The sequence below is a fragment of the Ostrinia furnacalis genome, unplaced genomic scaffold, assembly GCF_004193835.3.
Source record: "Ostrinia furnacalis isolate ACB-3 unplaced genomic scaffold, ASM419383v2 OfSCF3905, whole genome shotgun sequence".
In the NCBI taxonomy this organism is placed as follows: domain Eukaryota; kingdom Metazoa; phylum Arthropoda; class Insecta; order Lepidoptera; family Crambidae; genus Ostrinia; species Ostrinia furnacalis.
Window position 1 is genome coordinate 318,118 of NW_021134144.1, and position 19,906 is coordinate 338,023.

The 19,906-nt window shown below is 36.7% G+C and overlaps 3 protein-coding genes across 4 annotated transcripts; 2 read left to right on the plus strand and 1 right to left on the minus strand.

The window, feature by feature from the left end:
* Positions 1-6,483: 6,483 nt before the first annotated feature.
* On the minus strand, positions 6,484-7,297 carry VhaPPA1-1 (Vacuolar H[+] ATPase PPA1 subunit 1). The gene has a single exon (XM_028312319.1). The coding sequence runs from the start codon at positions 7,157-7,159 to the stop codon at positions 6,542-6,544; it is 618 nt and encodes a 205-aa protein (XP_028168120.1). The 5' UTR covers positions 7,160-7,297; the 3' UTR covers positions 6,484-6,541.
* A 243-nt stretch (positions 7,298-7,540) lies between these two features.
* Positions 7,541-12,441, plus strand: disp (RND transporter family member dispatched). Its single transcript, XM_028312317.1, has one exon. It carries the CDS (start codon positions 7,827-7,829, stop codon positions 11,190-11,192), a length of 3,366 nt encoding a protein of 1,121 aa, XP_028168118.1. The 5' UTR covers positions 7,541-7,826; the 3' UTR covers positions 11,193-12,441.
* A 1,729-nt stretch (positions 12,442-14,170) lies between these two features.
* On the plus strand, positions 14,171-19,497 carry Ist1 (increased sodium tolerance 1-like protein). 2 transcript variants are annotated; one of them, XM_028312320.1, is made up of 7 exons: positions 14,173-14,513; positions 14,729-14,891; positions 15,585-15,807; positions 16,558-16,670; positions 17,174-17,308; positions 17,797-17,847; positions 18,377-19,497. In XM_028312320.1, exons 1-7 carry the CDS (start codon positions 14,332-14,334, stop codon positions 18,635-18,637), a joined length of 1,128 nt encoding a protein of 375 aa, XP_028168121.1. In that variant the 5' UTR covers positions 14,173-14,331; the 3' UTR covers positions 18,638-19,497. The 2 variants fall into 2 exon arrangements, with proteins under 2 accessions (XP_028168122.1, XP_028168121.1); XM_028312321.1 differs by lacking the exon at positions 17,797-17,847 and having other exon boundaries at positions 14,171-14,513.
* The last annotated feature ends 409 nt before the right edge of the window (positions 19,498-19,906 follow it).

Sequence of the window (19,906 nt, forward strand, 5' to 3'; positions counted from 1 at the left end):
AACGTTTCACCTAGTGGGCTTATACTCACGTTTTGTCTACTCACGGACATTGCCCGCGGGCGGCGTGACCGGAGGGAGCGGCGAGCGTTCGGCGAACGAACGAACAATGTTCGGTTCGCGAGCGAACATGGAAGAAGACGATCCTGAGGCACTCTCTTCAACGACTTTGCACTAAACGGTCTCGATATTATTGTAAATTTATACCGAATAGACAATTAACTTTATACAGTCCACTCCTTTCATTTAATAACTTCCACTACACTCACTATCGAAGTAACATATTGGTCCATCTACCATTTTCTTTAACTTTTCAATAAGCTCTAAAATGCACCATCTTTTTTTAAAAACGAAGAGACAACGCACCTGTAACTCCACCGGTGCTGCAGTAATCACTTAGTATCAGGCGATCCGTCTGCTAAAAAGTACCTATACTTAACATCAGGTGCGATTGTGGTCAAATACCTGCCTTGTTATGCATAAAAAAAATACTGAAAGTAATCATCCTTCATGAGTAGTTACGGCTGACTGTACCCAAACAATAAAAAAGCCAACGAATGATGGATAGAATTAACGATACTTTTTACGGAATCAGCTTGTTAGATCGATAGCGATCTAAGATCCCGATCCGATGGTATATGATAGCTGATTGACAGGATCTAATTAAAAATAACAAGGTGTAGGGGATCCTGTTGAACCTTGGACAGAGTTGTACCTAAAACAATTGTATATATTTTTTAAATTATGCGGTTTTATGAAAAGTTGTCTAGGGTATTACATACGTTATTTGTCAACATTAACGTGAAGTTAGCTAAGATTCGCCGACGCCGTGCAAGTACAAGAAAAAATGGTAATTTAATATTTTACACTGACGCAGTGAGATTTTGGAGGTTTACTTCATGTCAATTTATGAAAAATGTTGCATGTTTGACAAAACGGTTATAGTTAGAACATAATCTTTATATATCTAGCTACTGGACGATATGAGTTTCAGATCCTAAGCTCAAATGGAAGTGGGTTTATTATGCTTATTAAGTGAAGTAGTCGTAATGTTGTACCTTGACCACCCAACTAGCGATGTACCTTGGTCACTGATTTTCATTACGTTTTAATGAGAATTTTATTGTAATAAAAGAAACATTATACTGTTATAGAAACAATGCCCCGAAGACCTCAAAATAGCAATTTAAAGTCTGTTTTTGATATTTTTTTTTTAATTTCTAATGTTTTTTTAAATTTACGTTTAATGTATCTTCATATGACTTTTTTAAGATTATTTTTGTTGATAAAGCGGTTTTAATGGATATTTTGCTAGAATTTAAGTTAAATGATAAGAAATAAAAAAAACTAGATTGCAAGTTAAAGCCACTCCAGCGCGTATTTTGTCCTACACGACATAACATATCAACATTCAACAAAATTTTCTAGAAAAAATGTTGAATATTGTCATATTTTTGTTGATTGTGTAAGGCTAAACATGGACTGGAGAGCCGGCTTAAACTTAAGTGATTTGTTGCCAAAAAATTGTGAAAAATAATTAGTGCAAAAAATATGGATGAGGATCTTTTTAAAAAAATACTTTTACTTAGATATTGTTGCTAATAACTGTAATAATTGGTATTTCAAATAATAATTTAACAGAAAATTAACAAATTGAAGCGAATATAAGCATTTATTTAAATTTAAATAGGTACAATGTACACGGTCCAAGGTACATCTGGTTTGTTGTACCTAGGACAGTTTTCCCTTTTTTTTTCTAGCAGCTAGTATGCCCAAATTTTTAAAATTATACACAATTTTATGAATGAATTATGTAGTTAATTAAATGATCTTTAAATATAACTGCACTAGACAAGTTTAACGATCACCATTATTTTTCAAAAAATCAAAATTCGAAAAACTGGCCTAAGTACAACAGGTTCCCCTATGGGTGTATCTATTAGCTGGGGTATGATGTGTGGACGCTGGATAGGTGAGGCCCAGAACAGACGGTGAAACGCAACTGCCACGAAACTGCAACTGCTAGTTACTTTTGAGTTGCATCTAAGTTTCTGTCATAGCGTCCGTTGAGAGACCACACATGACGCGACAAGTTCGAAACTTTCGGTTTCAGTTTCATTCATCAGAATCATCAGAAAGTTGCAGTTTCGTTGCAGTTGCGTTTCACCGTCTGTTCTGGGCCTGACCGATTCAATTACTGAAGAAGTTTACGCAAGGAGATTTGTAACCGAGGAGAGTTAAACCTATCAACTAACACCGAGCTCGCAACAGTTTGTTAGCTCGAGACTTGAACTAAAAAGCGCGCACTGTTACAAGCGCGCTAGTAGTTAATAAGTTCCAAAAAATCGTCAATGTCTCAACCCTCCTCTGTTACAACTCTGCTCGGTCTCCCCTAATTGCGTATAAATGTCATGATGTCGAGAAATATGAACGTCTTTCGCAAATTGAAGATATTGGCACGTATGCCTAGAGGGCTTTGTAAACTCTACAATGTCATTTAACTTAAGAGAGTCGAAAAAGCTTATAAACCTGTATAAATCGTTATACATAGTGCTAAACACTCCGTCTGCTTCTTTGCAACGGATTTAAAGTGTATCTATTGACGAGAAAACCATCATTAATAATAGTGATTCAAGAAGACGATGCGTAATAGGTAGGCATTCCATCAGACAAGACTTGCGATAATAATAATAATAAAAAATCCATATACCAAATACCGAGACTCTTTTTGTCTGGAAAAAATATAAATCTTTAAAGTATTCTTCCGATTGAATAAGACTGAACACGAGCAAACCCGCAGGGCTGCTCTATATTCTAATAGTTCCAGTTCCATTGTTGCCTCATACAAACCAGTCCACACGCCCGCGCGTATGTATGACACACATACAGAATGTTACGCTGTGGTCCAGTGGTGAGAGCGTTACTTTCTTGGAGGTTCTGGGTTTGAACGCCAGAGTCCAGTGGTGAGAGACTTTTGGAGACACTGGATTCTATCCTTCTTCTCAGTCGTTACACTTTTGGCAGAGTGGTCATCATCGTCATGAGTTGTAATTTGTTGTAGACTTACGACTACACATAATATGAAATCACTTGATATTTGTTACCAGACATCTGATGTCTGGAATCAGCCGTGTAATTCAAGCCATGCTAATAAAGTGAGAGTCTCTCTCAAAGCACTAAACCACGGAGACGATTATTAGATGAGTGTAAAAGTTACTACATATGTGCCTATAAAAATATTCTCAGTTTGGTCAGAACATTGAAGGGTTTTCGAAGGGCACGTTATGCTACGTGTGATGTTTAGACGGCTCAATAAGTCTGTTCTTTGTTTCTTTATTTTAAAAAAGTCAGTAACAAAAGATACGGTGTATTCATAACCATGGAATTCTAGATTAGATTTACTTTACGAAAAATATTGTTTCTGTCTCCTAGAGCTTTTCAACACTATCTCGTGGAGATTTCCTCCCACATAATATTTCTGAAAAATTATAGTAATTTCCCCGTCGCCACAAATGACAAAATCGAAGAGGAAGCATAACTCAAAGCTCGAAAGCTGCGCGCGCGCTTATTAATCGCAAAGACACCGGCCGACATGTGTCGTGGTTGTTCAGGGCTGTCGCTCAACAAACAACTGTTAGAAACCGTGTGACAATTTTTCAAAACATTTTGGCATCTAATGCTGAAAATTTGTATGATCTGTTTAACATCAAATGCATAAAAATAATGTAGGTACCTCATGGGAGTCACACACAATGGCATCAATCAGTATTGTGGCGGTCCGCCCCGGGTGCCAAGCATCAGGGGGTGACACAAGTCGCGCAGATTAGTACTCACTGGCATCGGTCATTGATACGGGGGGTGCGATTGTCTTTCAATCTTCGAATCGGTAGGTAACAAGATCCTGGGGGGTACCANTCAGTATTGTGGCGGTCCGCCCCGGGTGCCAAGCATCAGGGGGTGACACAAGTCGCGCAGATTAGTACTCACTGGCATCGGTCATTGATACGGGGGGTGCGATTGTCTTTCAATCTTCGAATCGGTAGGTAACAAGATCCTGGGGGGTACCAGGGGGTGCCTTAGGACTTGTGACGGGGGGGGTGATCGATCGGACGGGTGCCAACCCATGCTACGCCGCCACTGGCATCAATGGCCCAACCGAGAGGGTTGGTCCAATTTGATTTCCCTGTTAACCTGAACAAGTATAGTCATCTTGCTGTAAGATTTCCACAAAATAAAAATACTTTATCCCAATAATTTTAAAAAGGTTTTTATTATATTTCAAGTAACATTAATTATCCATCTATAAAAATTCCAAAGACCTAACAATAATTATAATATCTTGATAATTACGTCAGATCATATTGACAACCCTAAACCCCTGGCTTCTGAACAATGGCGCATTTGTTAGCGTGGTCGTTACGGCTTGTTGGCGGCTGATGGATGGACGAGAGGCCCGTGTTCGATAACGTTTTTACAAGAAAATATTCACCCAACAAACGGGGATTCAATAAAATTGTCCAGTAACTGAATTAATTACTGGTTAACAATTACTTCAGTGACTTGATTGCTTAGTGGTGATCCGACGATTGTTATAAACATTCTTCCTTCATGTGAAAGATCTCGGCACCCCAGTTGTTTTCCAAGTAAACATTTTTCTTCTTCTGCCTCGCCTAATTCGGTTACGCGGGGTCGGCTTTCCCAACCATGCGCCGCTATTTGATTTGTTTTCAAGTAAATATTATACCTAACTATTAGAAACATTTCTCACTCGTAGGTAAGCTATATTCGATCAAAAGCAACAGTATCAATTATTATGCAAAGGGCGCGCGCGCAGCTGACAGCCGGTAAATGTTGATCTGTTCACCTTACTACTGGAACTGAAAAATATTATTTAATTATATTCAAGAGGATTTGGTAAATTGGTTGAGATTTTAGGTATTCCTTCCTACACTACACTAGTTTATTCATCTCCCGCTTTTTCATCCATCCACTCTATTTTCTGGAAATCTGAATACAACGGGAATAATAGGTATGCTGACAGTCACTCATGAGGCAAAATTACTAAATGGTTTCATAACCATACGATATTTTTCAAATCAGAGATACCGACTTTCACAAAACAAAGTAAACAACCCAACATGGACAAAAAACAAAAAGCATGACATACAAATCCCACTGGAAGTAATAAGACAGTGCTAAAAATAATTTAAATTCGAGAAGCAATAGTAAATAGTAATCGCCACTGACACGATCTAGAAACCGATGTAGGCAGCTCTCAGACACGCTAAGTGGATATGTGCATACAATTAATTTTACCACAGCCCGACATTTAAGACCAGCTTGAAATTGAAACCTGTCAGGATCGTTCAACACTCGCAATGTTTCAATTTATTTTTATGTTAGTGTGAAATATCGGTTTATTTTTGATCAGTCACAAGGCTGCTAGATTTAATAAGAATACTAAGGAATTATAAATTGATTGATTTGCAAGATCATTACATAAATAAAGCTCAAATTAGTCTTCATTTATGGTACGCTTGATTGGTAGTGTCTGAAAGTTATTGGCAAACTTCTATCGTGTGGTATACTATACAACAATTACTTAGGTCATCATCCCAATGTTAAACTATGGGTCGCCTTAGGCATTTGAAATTGTTTTGACCGCTACGCCCTCTAAAGTGAAGAATTAACTTTCTGGTTATTAATTCTAATGTACGTATCATTCGATAGTAAATTTTATTATGCTGACGAAAATGTAGTCAGTTGTAATTATAATTATAATAGACTTAAATACACTATACACAAACTCTCATGCACATACTCTTTTTCACAAAACCAAAAATACTATGTCACACCTCACACCAACCTCAACAACGGCAATCTCTCCTCTTTCACTTATGCTCTCTTTCTACATAGTACTGTGTTTCAACTGGCAGCGGCTTGAATTCAATCTTATAGACTTTTTCTCTCTTTTAGTCTATTGTTATAACTAATATTAATTCATTTTTTTTTTTTTNAGTTTCACAAGCTAATTATTATACTAAACTATGCATGTTTGACGCTATTTATGCAATATGGGAGCAAAATTTTAACCCAAAACCAGCAGTAGTAAGAAACAAAAAACTTTTGTAGGAATTATTTTCATTTCATTAGATTCATTTTTGTGTTTAATTCTACTGGCCTAATAAATATTTATTCGTTTATAAAAATTTTTGTGCCTGACTGTACATTTGATTAAAAATTGCTTCAAATCGAATTTAACTGACCGGGGGCGTCGACCACGGGTGCGTCGAAAACTGGGGGACTCGGCCACGGACCCTGGGAGAAACAAGTAGCTAATGTCAATTCTGTGTTAGACAGACCAAAGAAAGGCCTACTCCAGAAGAAAATTAAACCCTGCCACATGACAGGCCAGGTCATTCAATGCAAAATTATTATACTGATCAGTAACTGACAAGGTAAAATTCATGTTTGCATGACTTTTTCAACAAGATAAAAAATAGTCTATACTTACACTTAAATTCAAGTTCCATTTCTTCTTACATTACTGGTTACCCATCTTGACCTTTGACGTCATGTATATACCGACAATGAGTCCAAAGAGACCAATGGCAGACCCGAAGATCTCAACAATTAGGATCTTTACGAACAGGGCTGCATTAGCCGCGTCGGCCAAGGCTGCTCCAGAGCCCACGATCCCGACGGCGATACCACAGAACAAGTTAACCAGCCCCACGGCAAGCCCAGCTCCGAACATCACATAGCCAGCCATCCAGTTCTGTTGCTTGATAGTAATGTCAACAAGGGGCTCTGTGTATCGCTCCAGCATACCCGACAGCACGATGGCGGTGATCAGACCGTAGATGGCGACAGCCTCGCAGAAGATGACAGAGATCAAATTCTTGGTCTTGATTCTGGGCGCTTTGACACCTCCGCCGACTATGCTCACTCCGGTCGTGTGGATGCCCATCGCGGCGCCCACCACGGAGAAGGCCACGGCGAACGCGATTCCCAACGTCCCCCACATGTAAGGGGACGTGTTCTCCAAGAACCATCCTACACTGATTTGCTCACCCTTTCCATTCAGGAGATAGTACAACGAGAACACTGTGATAGCGATTCCCAGAAGGAGCACAAACAGGTAAGTGAGGAAGTATCTCATCTTGAGATATTTGTTGAGCAAATTGGAGCTTTTTACCCGTAAATCCCGTTCGGGACGGTCTTTTTTCGCCCAATTTTTGCCTTGACAGAAAACTCAAAACGGAGAGGTCTTGTGATCACAAGATGTCAGAGACAATAATAATGTTGCCAGCTTGGAAATTGTTTGCGGTCACGTTCATTTTCACAGATAATTAAGCAGAAAGAAATATCAAAGAAATTAACAATAAATTAACGAGGTTAATTTAAAACATATTATCATGACCCAGGCCCTGTTATTTATTTCATTAAATATTGTAAAGAAATTATTTAGTAGGATATTGGAAAGGATAAAGTTAAGTTCTCGATGTTGTACCCCAGTTTTACCCGTTTCTACCTATTTTTAATCTGTCATTAGTAATTTTTGACCCCAAAATTATATGACATGCGTCAATCAAAAAAAGACAGCGTCAAATTCTGAAAATGAAAAATTCATCAAATGTGTGTATTCTTCTCAATGAAGCAGTGGTTTTGTGTAATTTTTAGTTCCCCATCTTCCATTAAAAAATGTGATTCTTTATCAGTATTAAATAAACTTTCTTAAGCTTTTTAAATGAGTATGTGTTGTTACATTAATGCAAGAAGATGGATTAGAGGAATAATAACTATGAAGCTCATGAAATCTACACAAAATGATGTTGTCTGCCTACGCCAGATTTATTGTTCGCCACCCCTACCTGATTCTTGGAAGCATAAGTGTGATTTCCACAATACTTACAGTAATTCCTTTGGTATGTCACGAATTGCCATCATTTTCCGATCCTTTGGTTGGGTTTGAGACCCGCGGCACTGCACTGGCTCACCGTTTTATTGCTTGGGAAAATTTGATCGACGAAACGAGACCTTCTCGGAGACTGGCCGTTAACCCTAAGGAAATTGAAGACCAAATTCGTATGAATCATACTTACTACAATAGAACCAGACCAGATAAACCCAGGTCAGGTCGCGGCCGCTCAAAAAAGAAGAATCGCAACAAAAAGAAAAAACTCAAAAACAATAGTACAGGAATTGAAAAGAAGTTGTTCAATTTACCTGAATTAAACATATCTAATGGACATGTGCACTGGGGTTTTGGAATCAATGTTTCTATTGAAGATGAAAATGCTGCTTTTATAAAGGAACACAGACGGAAACAATGGCTATCAATCAAACAGATGCAGAGACGACCCGACAAGCCCATCCACCTCAACTACGCGTCAGGTACTTGTGGCCCGCCAGTTTCTGATTATGCCCATTTAGTTGTAACTAGTTCTGATAATACATCATTGTTAACATTTGAAAATGTATATAGTATGTGTAAATTCCAAACTCATCTTGTAGAAGTGGGAACATCTGAATATTATAAGTTGTGTCAGCGGAACACACATTCTGAAGATCTTTGCTGCCCTATTTGGAGTGTGCCAAACTACATAGCTTTAATATCAGGCAAGAGTACATGTGAAAATTTAACCAGGGAGGATGTAGATTCAGCTGTTAGTATTTTGCGGAAATGTGCTGGCTATTTTCACAATTTTACTTTAATGGCATCGTGTGACCTGGACCGTTGTAAGGTCCCAAAATATTGTTCACAGTATGATGCTGTGTACAATTTGTTGTTTTATATCATAGACTCAGAGGCTTTCTCCCCAACAGATTATTCCCAAACTTTTGTGAAAAATGCAATGATCTTTCTTCCTTTGCCATATAGTGTTACTTCATTACCTTATTATGTAAAGTTGGAACGTTCAAATTTGACATATGATGCTCTTACTGTACCTGCCATGGATTTCGGACTAAAAAATACTCTTTTTGATGCATTGTTGATTCAAGACACCTGGCTAATAGGTTTAGGAGGTATCTTTGTATTTATAGGTGTATGGTTTTACACTAAATCTGTAATTCTTACTGTGCTGTTATTTACGGCAATAGCATATTCACTTGGAATAGCATACTTCTTGTATGTTTATGTGTTCAATTTGGAGTTTTTTCCCTTTATGAATTTACTAGTGATAGTTGTTGTGATAGGAATTGGAGCTGACGATGCATTTCTCTATGTTAAAATTTGGATCACTGTTAGTAAACAGCTCATAAGAGATAATGTGGTGACTGAAGATAACTGTTTAACTGACATCAAGAATGTATCAAGTGCTGGAGAAACAATCCTCGTGCAAATCCTTGAGGAAACTTTGAAACATTCTATCGTGACTATGTTCATCACAACTTTGACGACTGCAGTTGCATTTTTCGCTTCTTATGTAAGCTACATTCCAGCTATTAACTGTTTTAGCGTTTTTGCAGGAACGGCGGTTATGGTAAACTTTTTACTAATGATTAGTTGGTTGCCTGTATCAGTGTATGTTATAGATGTTAAATTGTGTACTAGTAATGTCAAGGTATTAGATGTAATTCAGAAAGCTATTAATGAGATTTGGGAAGATATCATAGTTGTTTTAAGTAGATTCATTATTACATGTGTAATGAAACTACACATGCCGTTTGTTATGTCATTGGGTGCTATAGGGATTGGAAGTATTGTTGTAGTGTTCTACTCTCCAGGGCTGCAACTGCCAGAGTCCAGACAATTTCAACTATTTCAGTCTTCACATCCTGTAGAACAGTATGAAATGCAGTACAGAGATAAATTCCTATTTGAAAGATTTGGAAAAGACATTGGCACAGGTAGTAGAATGCCATTAAGATGGATATGGGGCGCTAAAGCTATTGACAATGGAAACCATATGGACCCATACTCCACAGGACATTTGGTTTTTGATGAGACATTTTCTGTGTCTGATCCAAGCTCCCAAGTATGGTTGTTAAAGTTCTGCATGAAATTAAAAGCACAACCATTCTATCAGCCAATGTTTGGACCTCTTTTGCCAAATTGTTTTATTGAAGGTTTCAAAAAATTAATGAGTATTCGGTGCATTGATAATATTGACAAATTAAATAGAACACCTTGCTGCGAGTCATCTCCATTCCCCTATAAAAAAGAAGTATTTGAATATTGCATTATAAAAGCCATGGAGTCTTTATATGGGACACGTGGGGAGTTGTTTATGCCTGGGGTGGCTGGTCCCAAATTTTTAAGAAGCGCAAGGCCACCTACTGTAGCCGCTATGGTAGTTGAATTTGAAAGTGTAGTCCCATATTCGATGTCGTATACTAGTATGAATAATTTCTTCTTGCATGTTGAAAACTGGACACAAGAAGAATTAAAATCTGCGCCACCAGGAATGTCAGGTGGTTGGTTCTTGTCTGATTTCCAGTTTTATGATCTCCAAAGAACTCTAGCCAGTGGCACTGTAATGGCATTAATTTTATCGGCTAGTTTAGGATTTGTCGTGTTGATACCGGCGACATTAAATTTCGTAGTTAGTATTTGCGCGTTGACGGCAATGATCTTTTCATCTACCGTCACTATAGCGATTTTGGTTTTATCTGGCTGGAAATTGAATGTTTTGGAAAGTGTAGCTATATCGACATCAGCTGGCTTAGCTGTTGACTTTAGTCTGCATTATGCACTGAGTTACACAAATGCCAGTGGTACTAAATCGTCTAGAGTCAAATATGCGCTATCGGCCTCCGCCGGACCAACTGCTGCCGCTGCTTTGACTACCGGCTTAGCTGGGATTTTTCTTCTCCGTTCTAATCTTCTTCCGTATTTCCAAATCGGAACATTTCTTGCATTAATAATGTCAGTAAGTTGGTTTTATGCTACATTTTTCTTATGCTCTCTGCTTCAATTATTTGGGAAAAATTCTTCGAAGGAATCTCCCACAGAGGAACATAAATCTGTATCGAGGGTTAGTTCTATTTGTTCTGGGGTACCCAATTTAGAAAGCCATGAACTGGAACACTTGGCAGACAGCAATCGTACAAATGTAACTCATTCGCATAGTCCTTCCAGTGTAAGCGCCACCACTGTGGTGCTCCATGAGGACTACGATACTTCTCACAATAAAGTTGATAAGAAAATTAGCATTACTAGTAATAATATAGCTTGTGACAAGGACTGAATGTTTAGATGTAATTGATATTATAAGAAAATAAACTTTTTGGAGTATTTATGACAATTTTACGAACAGTATTATTGTGACGCTCACAAAACTAGTTTACAAGCTTACTGTTTCTCTGCAAAACTAATTGATTTTTTTAAGTGAATGCCTATTTTGATTCATGTACCTACTTAACTATTTTTTTTTGTAAATATTATCGATTAATTAACTGATAAAATCAAGAGGAAAACGTTATTATTGTGACAATAACTATCGCATAAATTAATAATTCATATTCGACAATATGGTATGTAAACGAGCTTAGCTTGAACATAATCAATAATTAATTATGTTGATTTCTCTTTCTTACCTTATTATGTTTGAATTTCATCTCGATGTTTATATTCACCTACTAAGTAAAACATGATCTTTCTGTAGTAAATCAATTCTTTTTGTATGAATTAGGTATTGATTTGCTAAGTATTATTTTCCAGTATTTATAATGCTATTGAATCTCACGATTTTTAGATCATCCACCCTTGAAAATTACTTGGTGTCAATTCAAAATCACAATGAAATTTTTATTCATCGAAAATTTAAATGTATTTTCGTAGAAAGTATTAATATTAAGTACTACTTTGTTATAAGAGAGTTAAATTATTTTAAGGTACAATTATGTAACTTAAATTAATTAGTGATCAATGGTTACTTATTATTTAATGTTAAAAGTTTTTATGAAGAAGGCGATTATTATTACATTTGTTTATGTTATGCTGACATAAGATAAATATACATGCCTATATATCTACTGTTAGAGATAATGTTCAGTGCCATAATTCAGTACCTATGTATTTATTTTTATAATTAGAAAACACTGACCTACCTAGTTTTAATATGTGTAGTAACATACATAATTTATGTATTGTTATTATGTATAGTATGTATATGTCTAAAATTTAGGTATCAGAGGACTCCTGGGAAATAACTTCCTATTTAATTTCCATTTACTATTAATGTGACTTTTCCTAGTCTTTTAGTATTAATTGATTACTTGACTCAGTATTTTCATTAAACTATTCAAACAGAGTTAATTGAAAAAAACAAAATGTATTTGTCTCCTAGATTTATACTTAAACATAAATACCTACTGAATTCTTGCACAAAAAATTGTACAAAAAAAACTGTTTTACTTGTGTTATTATCATACTGATAATAATTTAGCCATATCCACGTAGTAAAGTATAATCCTAGGTGTTGTTATTGAGTCATTTGATGGATAAACCATCATTATTGACTCTTCTTGGTGTACTTATATTAATTTGCTACTGAAGAATCGTTTACGCAGCGAATTGTAAACTTATTTTTAGTCGCTGCATATAGAATAAGTTCTATCAAATTGTACTTTCTTAAAAAATGAAATAAAGTGTTAATTTTTGTAAATTAATCAGTGTTTTTCCTGGACCTTATCAAAATTCCAACGACCACATTCGGCTTTAACCGGATGTTACACAGATATGGATAGAAGGATGTTAGATTTAAATAATAATACATGACTATCTGTGACCTACATACAACTGAGACTGTAATAAATACCTAGAATATAATATTACCTACAAATAATTATACATAATTATAGCATGCATGTAGAGATGGGTTTCCACACGGGTAAAAACCAGAGAGCAGAAATAACTTATTATTATTATAATATATTATATTGTTATTTCTGCTCTCTGGTAAAAACCCATTAGGTACCTAACATTCCACCCGTGGGTGATTACTTATAGCGGGTAAAAACAATGTCATAATTTCTTTTTATTGAATTTTTCTCATTTAAGTTTATTAATTATTATGTACTAAGTCAAATATTAACACTAATATACATATCGTGGGCTCGTGGCTAAATCGTAAAATCGATCACTTTATGATGATGTGAGGTGACCGATCATTTCATAAAATGTTGTTATTTCAAGAACCGCTGAACCGATTTAGAAGGAACACAATTTGTGATCATGGCAAAGACATGGGGGGAGAGACAAGACTTGGAGTTTTGCAGTTTGGGAGGTGATGAGGGGGGCTGAGATAGGCGAATTAGCGGGTGGGGTTGCAAAACTAGGGGGTTTTGCAAGTTTGAGAGGTGCAGGAGACTTCATACCAGAAGTTTCAGTAGGGGAGGCTGGGAGATTTTGAGGCTGGTTAGAGTGGGCTCTGCAATGGTAAGGGTGGTGGACTGATATCAGTAGGAGATCGAAGACTTTGTTGAAGTTTCAGCGAGGGAAGGATAGGGGCGGGGGTAAATGTCCAATAGTGAATTTCTCACTATTAAAAAAAACGCTATTTTAATTTTCCCCCACTAGAATGGGTGATAATGGAAAAAAACTGGTTTTAACCCAAATCATCCAGTTTTAACCCAATTGGGTGAAATCAATAAAACATTTTAGGATAAAATTTATATAATTATGCATGCAGCCCTCCAAAAAAATTTGCAATACCTCAACTAGGTTACTAAGTTTTAAGCACTGTTTAGTTAAAGACCTTAAGTAGGTACCTACACTTAATGAGCAAATAAATAAGTAATATTATGAATAATTACCGGAAGTAGTACAGTGGGCCACTATTATTTTTTCATTGGGTTTATGTAAACAAATGGATGCGAACTGCCCTCGCTTGTCGAAATAACAATATCCTAATTGCTGCTGCACAGCACAGAACGTCTTCTGTGTCGGCTCGCAGCTCGGAGGGTTGAGAGTGGGTAGTTTTAATCTCGTCGCGCTAGGTAACAGAAATGTCCCAGTTTTCCCTGCATGCAACAAAGAAAATAATACTTATGAATTATATCGAATGCTGTGATGATTTTTAGTACATCTATTCTTAAGTTTTTGATTTTAGTTTAAATCACAACTATTTAATTTTTCTTAATTACAAAACTATAATTTTACTACCATTGCTTATAAAAAAAACTAAATGTCATTAAAACGTCAATGTCATTACTTGTCAATTTGACATTTTGTTGAGGATTACGGGAAAAATGAATTTGTGATGATGATTCATAGTCACAAACAAATTGTAATCACATTATAAATCCCTTGTCGTATTACTCATCAAGCAATTTTATAGGACATTATAAGTTTCTGTGTTATATTGTGAATACTCGCGAACCAACATGTTTTCAACTAACCCTAACTATTCCAAGCTGAAAACTCATTTGCGGCTAGCTTTAAATCGTCTGAAGTTGTTAGAAAAGAAGAAAACAGAACTAGCTCTGAAGGCACGCAAGGAAATTGCGGATTATATAGCTGCTGGGAAAAGCGAACGAGCTAAAATTCGCGTGGAACATATCATCAGGTAATGTATTGTTTTATGAATATCAAAGGCGCAGTGATCTTCCAAATGTCCTTGAAAGTCAATTAATAGACTATCCTTTGATTGCTCAAATGTTGCGTCAATATTACTTAAAGTACATACAGTATAAACCTGTTATACAGTAATGGAACAAAGTACATAATTACATAGTACATAGTCTCTAATGTATTTTAAATCTGGCAAAATTCTACTTTCAGAGAAGATTACATGGTGGAAGCAATGGAAATAGTAGAAATGTACTGTGACCTCATCCTGGCGAGGTTTGGACTTGTCACACAAATGAAGGAATTGGATGAGGGTCTTGCAGAGTCTATATCCAGTCTGATTTGGGTGGCTCCTAGAATGCATACAGATGTACAGGTTTGTATCTCACCAATCATTGTCTTTGACTAAAATAACTATGTCAAAAAAAAAAACAGTTTATAATAAACCCTAATAAGCTTAGACCAGATTCTAAGACATCGTTATTTATGTATTACTCTTGTTTAGGTGTGTCAGGGTTGTTATTGTTAGTAGGGATAACATGTTTAAAGATATGCATTGTATTTGTTTATGATAGTATGATTTCATAGTGAAATGATATGCAATACTCACTCATTGATTAAGAATGCAAGATTACAGAGGCAAATATTTTTATTGTCTGTAATTAAATGATTAATTTAGGAATTGTCATATTATTACATTGTTTTATATGTTTCCAATAATACAATTTCATAAGCTACTTGACACTATAACAGCCTTTATCAATAAATTTTCACTTTTAAAGACTCACGCCCGTAGCACACCTCCGCCGCGAAACCATGACAGCAAAAGGAATATACATCTCTGCGTTTACTTGGTTTCGTTGCTAATGTGGGGGTGTGATTTCAGAGATGTATATTGAAATAGTTTCGCTGTCATGTTTTCGTGGCGGAGGTGTGCTATGGGCGTGAGGGAGAGAATTTACTGAGATACCCAATAAAAACCAAGACAAAACATCTGATTACGACCCAAGTCGATTGCAGATATAAAATGGAGAAAAAAAAAACATTTAAAGATAACTTTCTTTTTCAGGAATTGAAAGTAATTTCAGATCTATTAACTGCGAAGTACGGTAAAATCTATGCAGACGCTTGTAGAAACGAAAGTGTGAACACAATCAGCGAGAAGCTGCGACACAAGTTGTCCGTACAGAGCCCTCCCAAGATACTTGTGGAGAAGTACTTGATAGAGATCGCCAAGAACTACAATGTGGAGTATACGCCTGATGAACAAGTCATGAGGGGGGAGGAAGAAGGTACTATGTTATTGATTGTTGATTTTTAATATGATAGCAAATGTACTCATAATTTTATCTTTGCATCACCTTCCCTGTATTTTTTTTTAAAGTGGGTAATGAATGGAGGAGGAAAGGTTGTGTGGTGTCCTAAACTGTGCCTTTTCCTTTTACTTTAGCAACAGCTTATGAAAATACTTAGGCTGGTTAAAGTAAGATGGTGCATCTTACTTTAACTTTAACAAACGTCAAAAATTTGACAAACTCCATACAAAAAGCACCAGTTATCGTTAAAGTTACTGTTAAGCTAAGCGTCCACATGTCGGTATCGTACGCATCGGACGTATCGCACGCAACGGATCTTAGTATTATTTATATGGAAACTCATATAAGTGCGTCCACCTGTCCGCATCGTACGCTTCGCACATCTGATACGATGTGTTTCGTACGATGCGTCCGTTGCGTACGATACCGACAAGTGGACGCTTAGCTTTAAAGTGCAAATCAGCCTTAGATTCAGACTTTTTAACAACATATTTTTTGGGCTTACCATTACTTAAGCATTGCCACATAATCCAAGTATAGCTAAATATAACCGTGTAAGGGCTCCTGCACACGATGCCGCCATTGCCGCGCCGCTACACTGTACATACGCACCGAGTAAAACCGCCGCCGCGCCGTCAAAGCCAGCGGCGCGGCGGCGGCGCATTGGCGGCGTGGTGGCGGCGTCGTGTGCAGGAGCGCTTATACAGCACTTGTTTTGTATTACAGGCCGTGACGCGCTCCTGATCGACATAGGCGGGCCTCCCAACCCGCCGGGTTTCATCGGATACCCGATGCAGATGCCTCAGATGCCAAGCGTACAGCCCTTTAGCTATCCCTCGGTAAGCATTCAATGTGTTTAGCAATTCTTATAAAGTTTTTTAGACAGCATAATATGCCTGCGGTTAGTGCATAGCATTCAAAACCTAGCGAAAAGATTCGCAGTGAAAGAATAAGAGATGACTCACTGGACTAGTCTCTTACTGAACGCCTCAAGAACCGGATTGAAATCGGACAGATTATTGGATTATTGTTTCGCGGAAACAGATTGCCAAGTAGCAGATTGGAAAAGGAAAAAAAAAAAAGTGCATAGCAATCCAAGAGCAAGGTTTTTGTACCATTTTACAGATAAACGCGTCTGAATCGCGCGTCATGTTGAACTCTTTATTACGTGATACGTCGTGTTCCAGAATAAAAAAAATCGTAACATAAATTAGAATAAACTCCAGTGTGATGAGTTTTAAGTTTAGTCTTGTTTGAAAAATCTTTCTGTCACTATTGAAAATAAACTATGTATTATTGTTAACTTAACAATATAAACATATGAACAATTAAATGATTTCAGGAACCTTCACATGGAAAAGCTGGTGGGTTCATAGCAACCCCTCCTGGCAACTACGGTGGTCCCAGTCAGTCTCCTATGGGGTACAATTTACCCCCAGGCGTAGACTCAAAAAATCTGAGCAACAGTTTTCTTCAGGTTTGATGTTTATTTAGATTTTGCTTGCATTTGATAGAATGTGATTTGTTTGTTGTACATAGGCATGGATTTAAGTGTATTTGTTTAAAGTAATTTGGTTTTTGCTTATTTTAGTTGTAGTCAGAACATCATTGTTGTTGTTTCAGCCAAATGACGTCCACTGCTGGACAAAGGCCTCCCCCAAGGTTTTCCACAATGAACGGTCCTGCGCTGCCAGAACATCATTGCACTGTAGCAATCATATACCTTTCCATTGTTTTTTATATAATTTTTTTTTGAAAACGAAACAATTTGTATACAAATTCGAACTGACACTGGTTTTCTTTGGTATGATTGAAGTATTTTCCTTATTGCCAAGTTTATACCCAAACAAAATATTATGAATGTATGGTACATACTTACATTCATATGCATTACTTATGGCAATTTTATGTGCAATGTGCATGTTGTGATTCCTATAAGAATGTAATGATCTCCTCTTATTGCAGGATGAGATGCATAATCTGCCACCTGCTTATGACAGCATTAATCACGATATGGTAATTATAATATTTTTATGTTTAGTTCAAATTAATTTCTTGACCCTGAGCTTAAAACTAATTCTGACTGACATGAATACAATTATTCCCCGCTCTGCATGTTCATACATTTTATAGTGTTATTATATTATTGCCCAAGTTTTGTAGTGTAGTGTATAAAGGCGCTAATTTCTAATTTGTGCACAGCCATATAGTTAACCACTTGCTCTTAAAATAGACTAGACTAGACTGTAAACTGTTTGTACCTATTACAAATAAATAAATAAATAAAATGTATTTAGTATTTTATGAACTGTACAACTGCTTGTCTTATTTTATTGGAAAAGCTAAACTGCTAAATACCTACGCAGAATCGAGTGTTGCATCTTTTTCTATGTTACATTGTCAAACCACTAATTTATTTGTATTAAAAAGAGCACGGGTCGGTAAAATAGTGACTGATTTTCATTATTCACCATTTGGGTTCATGTCCTCCCAGATTGCGTCTACCTCTATTTCCGATGACTAACATAACAACTTTACATTGCAGCCATCTCTCCCGCCGCAACCACCGCAACCGCAACCGCAGCCGCGGCCGCGCACCGTCCAAGCACCGAACCTGTTCCCCGAACTCCCGGAACTTCCCTCAGTGCCCTCCGACCTCATCCTGCCCTCAGTGCCTCACAGCCACGGCTCTGGGACCAGCAACAATGGGCCAGGATCAGGATCTGGTAATACACCGAACGCGCCCGATGAGATTGACTTTGATGACCTGAATCGCCGGTTTGAGGAGTTGAAGAAGAAAAAGTAATGAGAGTTGAATTTTCACACTGTTCGGATCAGTCTTAATTTAAATCGATGACTTGTATAATGAAGTTAAATCTTTCTTTCGCTATCAAATCTATATTGACGATTAACGGGTCACAAATATGTACATACTGATAGCGTCTGGTATGTTAATCAATGGAAATTTAGAATGTAATGGTAAAATGGGCTCATATATCTCAAATACAGCAAAACAGCGTAATTTGTCAGCATAAAAATTAAGTCGATAAACATTTTCTAATGTTTATTTTAAAAGTTAGTTCGGTGTTATTTGATTTTGACAATGACATGACATCCTTATTTCTCGTTGAGGTACCTAAAACAGTTTCTAAATATTTATTTGTATATCGCTATTGATGAAAGTTTAGCTTCATTGATGAAAACTATACTAATATATCATCAGTACGAAAATGTTTAGTTGTAAGCCAATTATTACTTTTTTACTTGGTGTCATTTATATCCGTATGATGCAACCAAACATCTGTTTATATTTTGTTATACGTATTTATTTATATGATCTGTTTTATGTAAAATAAACATAGTGTAATAAAAATCGTGCACTTGCCGTCATCACGATTCTGTTAATAGCAATACAAACAAACTTCAATTCATTTTGAAAGTTTCTCAATGTAGATTTAATAATAACTCAAAATGTGAATAAATATTATGTGATAGGGTATTGAAATAAAAAAAATGTTATGTAATATTAAATTTTATTATCAATGCTATTTAATGCTTGTTTATATTAAAAATAAAAAAAACTTCACTGATAACATTCTATAGCAAGCAACTGTAGAACATGCATCGCTACGACTTGTGTAAAATAAATTATTTTTTATAACATTACATGGTGTTTTATATTGTAAGGCATTGAAACTGGTGAGATCAAATTCTATACGGTTTTAATATTAAAATCTCAATATAAACTGGAGTTTTCAATTCAATTATTGCTTTTCCTCCTCTCCCCCCCGGACCTCTGAGGAGTTCAGACGTGTTTTAGTCTAAAGCCACGCAATTTTATTTCATAAATTTTAAAGTATTTTTGGCGAAATAATCCAAGTGAAAAAATAGGAGCGCATAAACAGTGAAGAGGTAGTTTGGCCGCAAGCTCCTGGTACCCGGCACGCTGAGTCACCGTCGTCATCGACTCCGCCCACTGCTGCTTGCTGCCCGCCCCCGGAGGCGTAACACCGCACGACCAATACTGCGCGTGCACCTCCAGCATCGCCTGCCCACGGCGCCGAGACCGGCACTG

What these genes read in the sequence shown, in the direction of transcription:
- VhaPPA1-1 (XM_028312319.1), bottom strand. Translation starts at nt 7,159, where the DNA reads ATGAGATACTTCCTCACTTACCTGTTTGTGCTCCTTCTGGGAATCGCT.
- Ist1 (XM_028312320.1), top strand. Translation starts at nt 14,332, where the DNA reads ATGTTTTCAACTAACCCTAACTATTCCAAGCTGAAAACTCATTTGCGG. An exon ending in AGCCCTTTAGCTATCCCTCG is followed by an intron (nt 16,671 to 17,173) that starts GTAAGCATTCAA and finishes AAATGATTTCAG; the next exon opens with GAACCTTCACATGGAAAAGC. An exon ending in TGAGCAACAGTTTTCTTCAG is followed by an intron (nt 17,309 to 17,796) that starts GTTTGATGTTTA and finishes CTCTTATTGCAG; the next exon opens with GATGAGATGCATAATCTGCC.
- disp (XM_028312317.1), top strand. Translation starts at nt 7,827, where the DNA reads ATGATGTTGTCTGCCTACGCCAGATTTATTGTTCGCCACCCCTACCTG.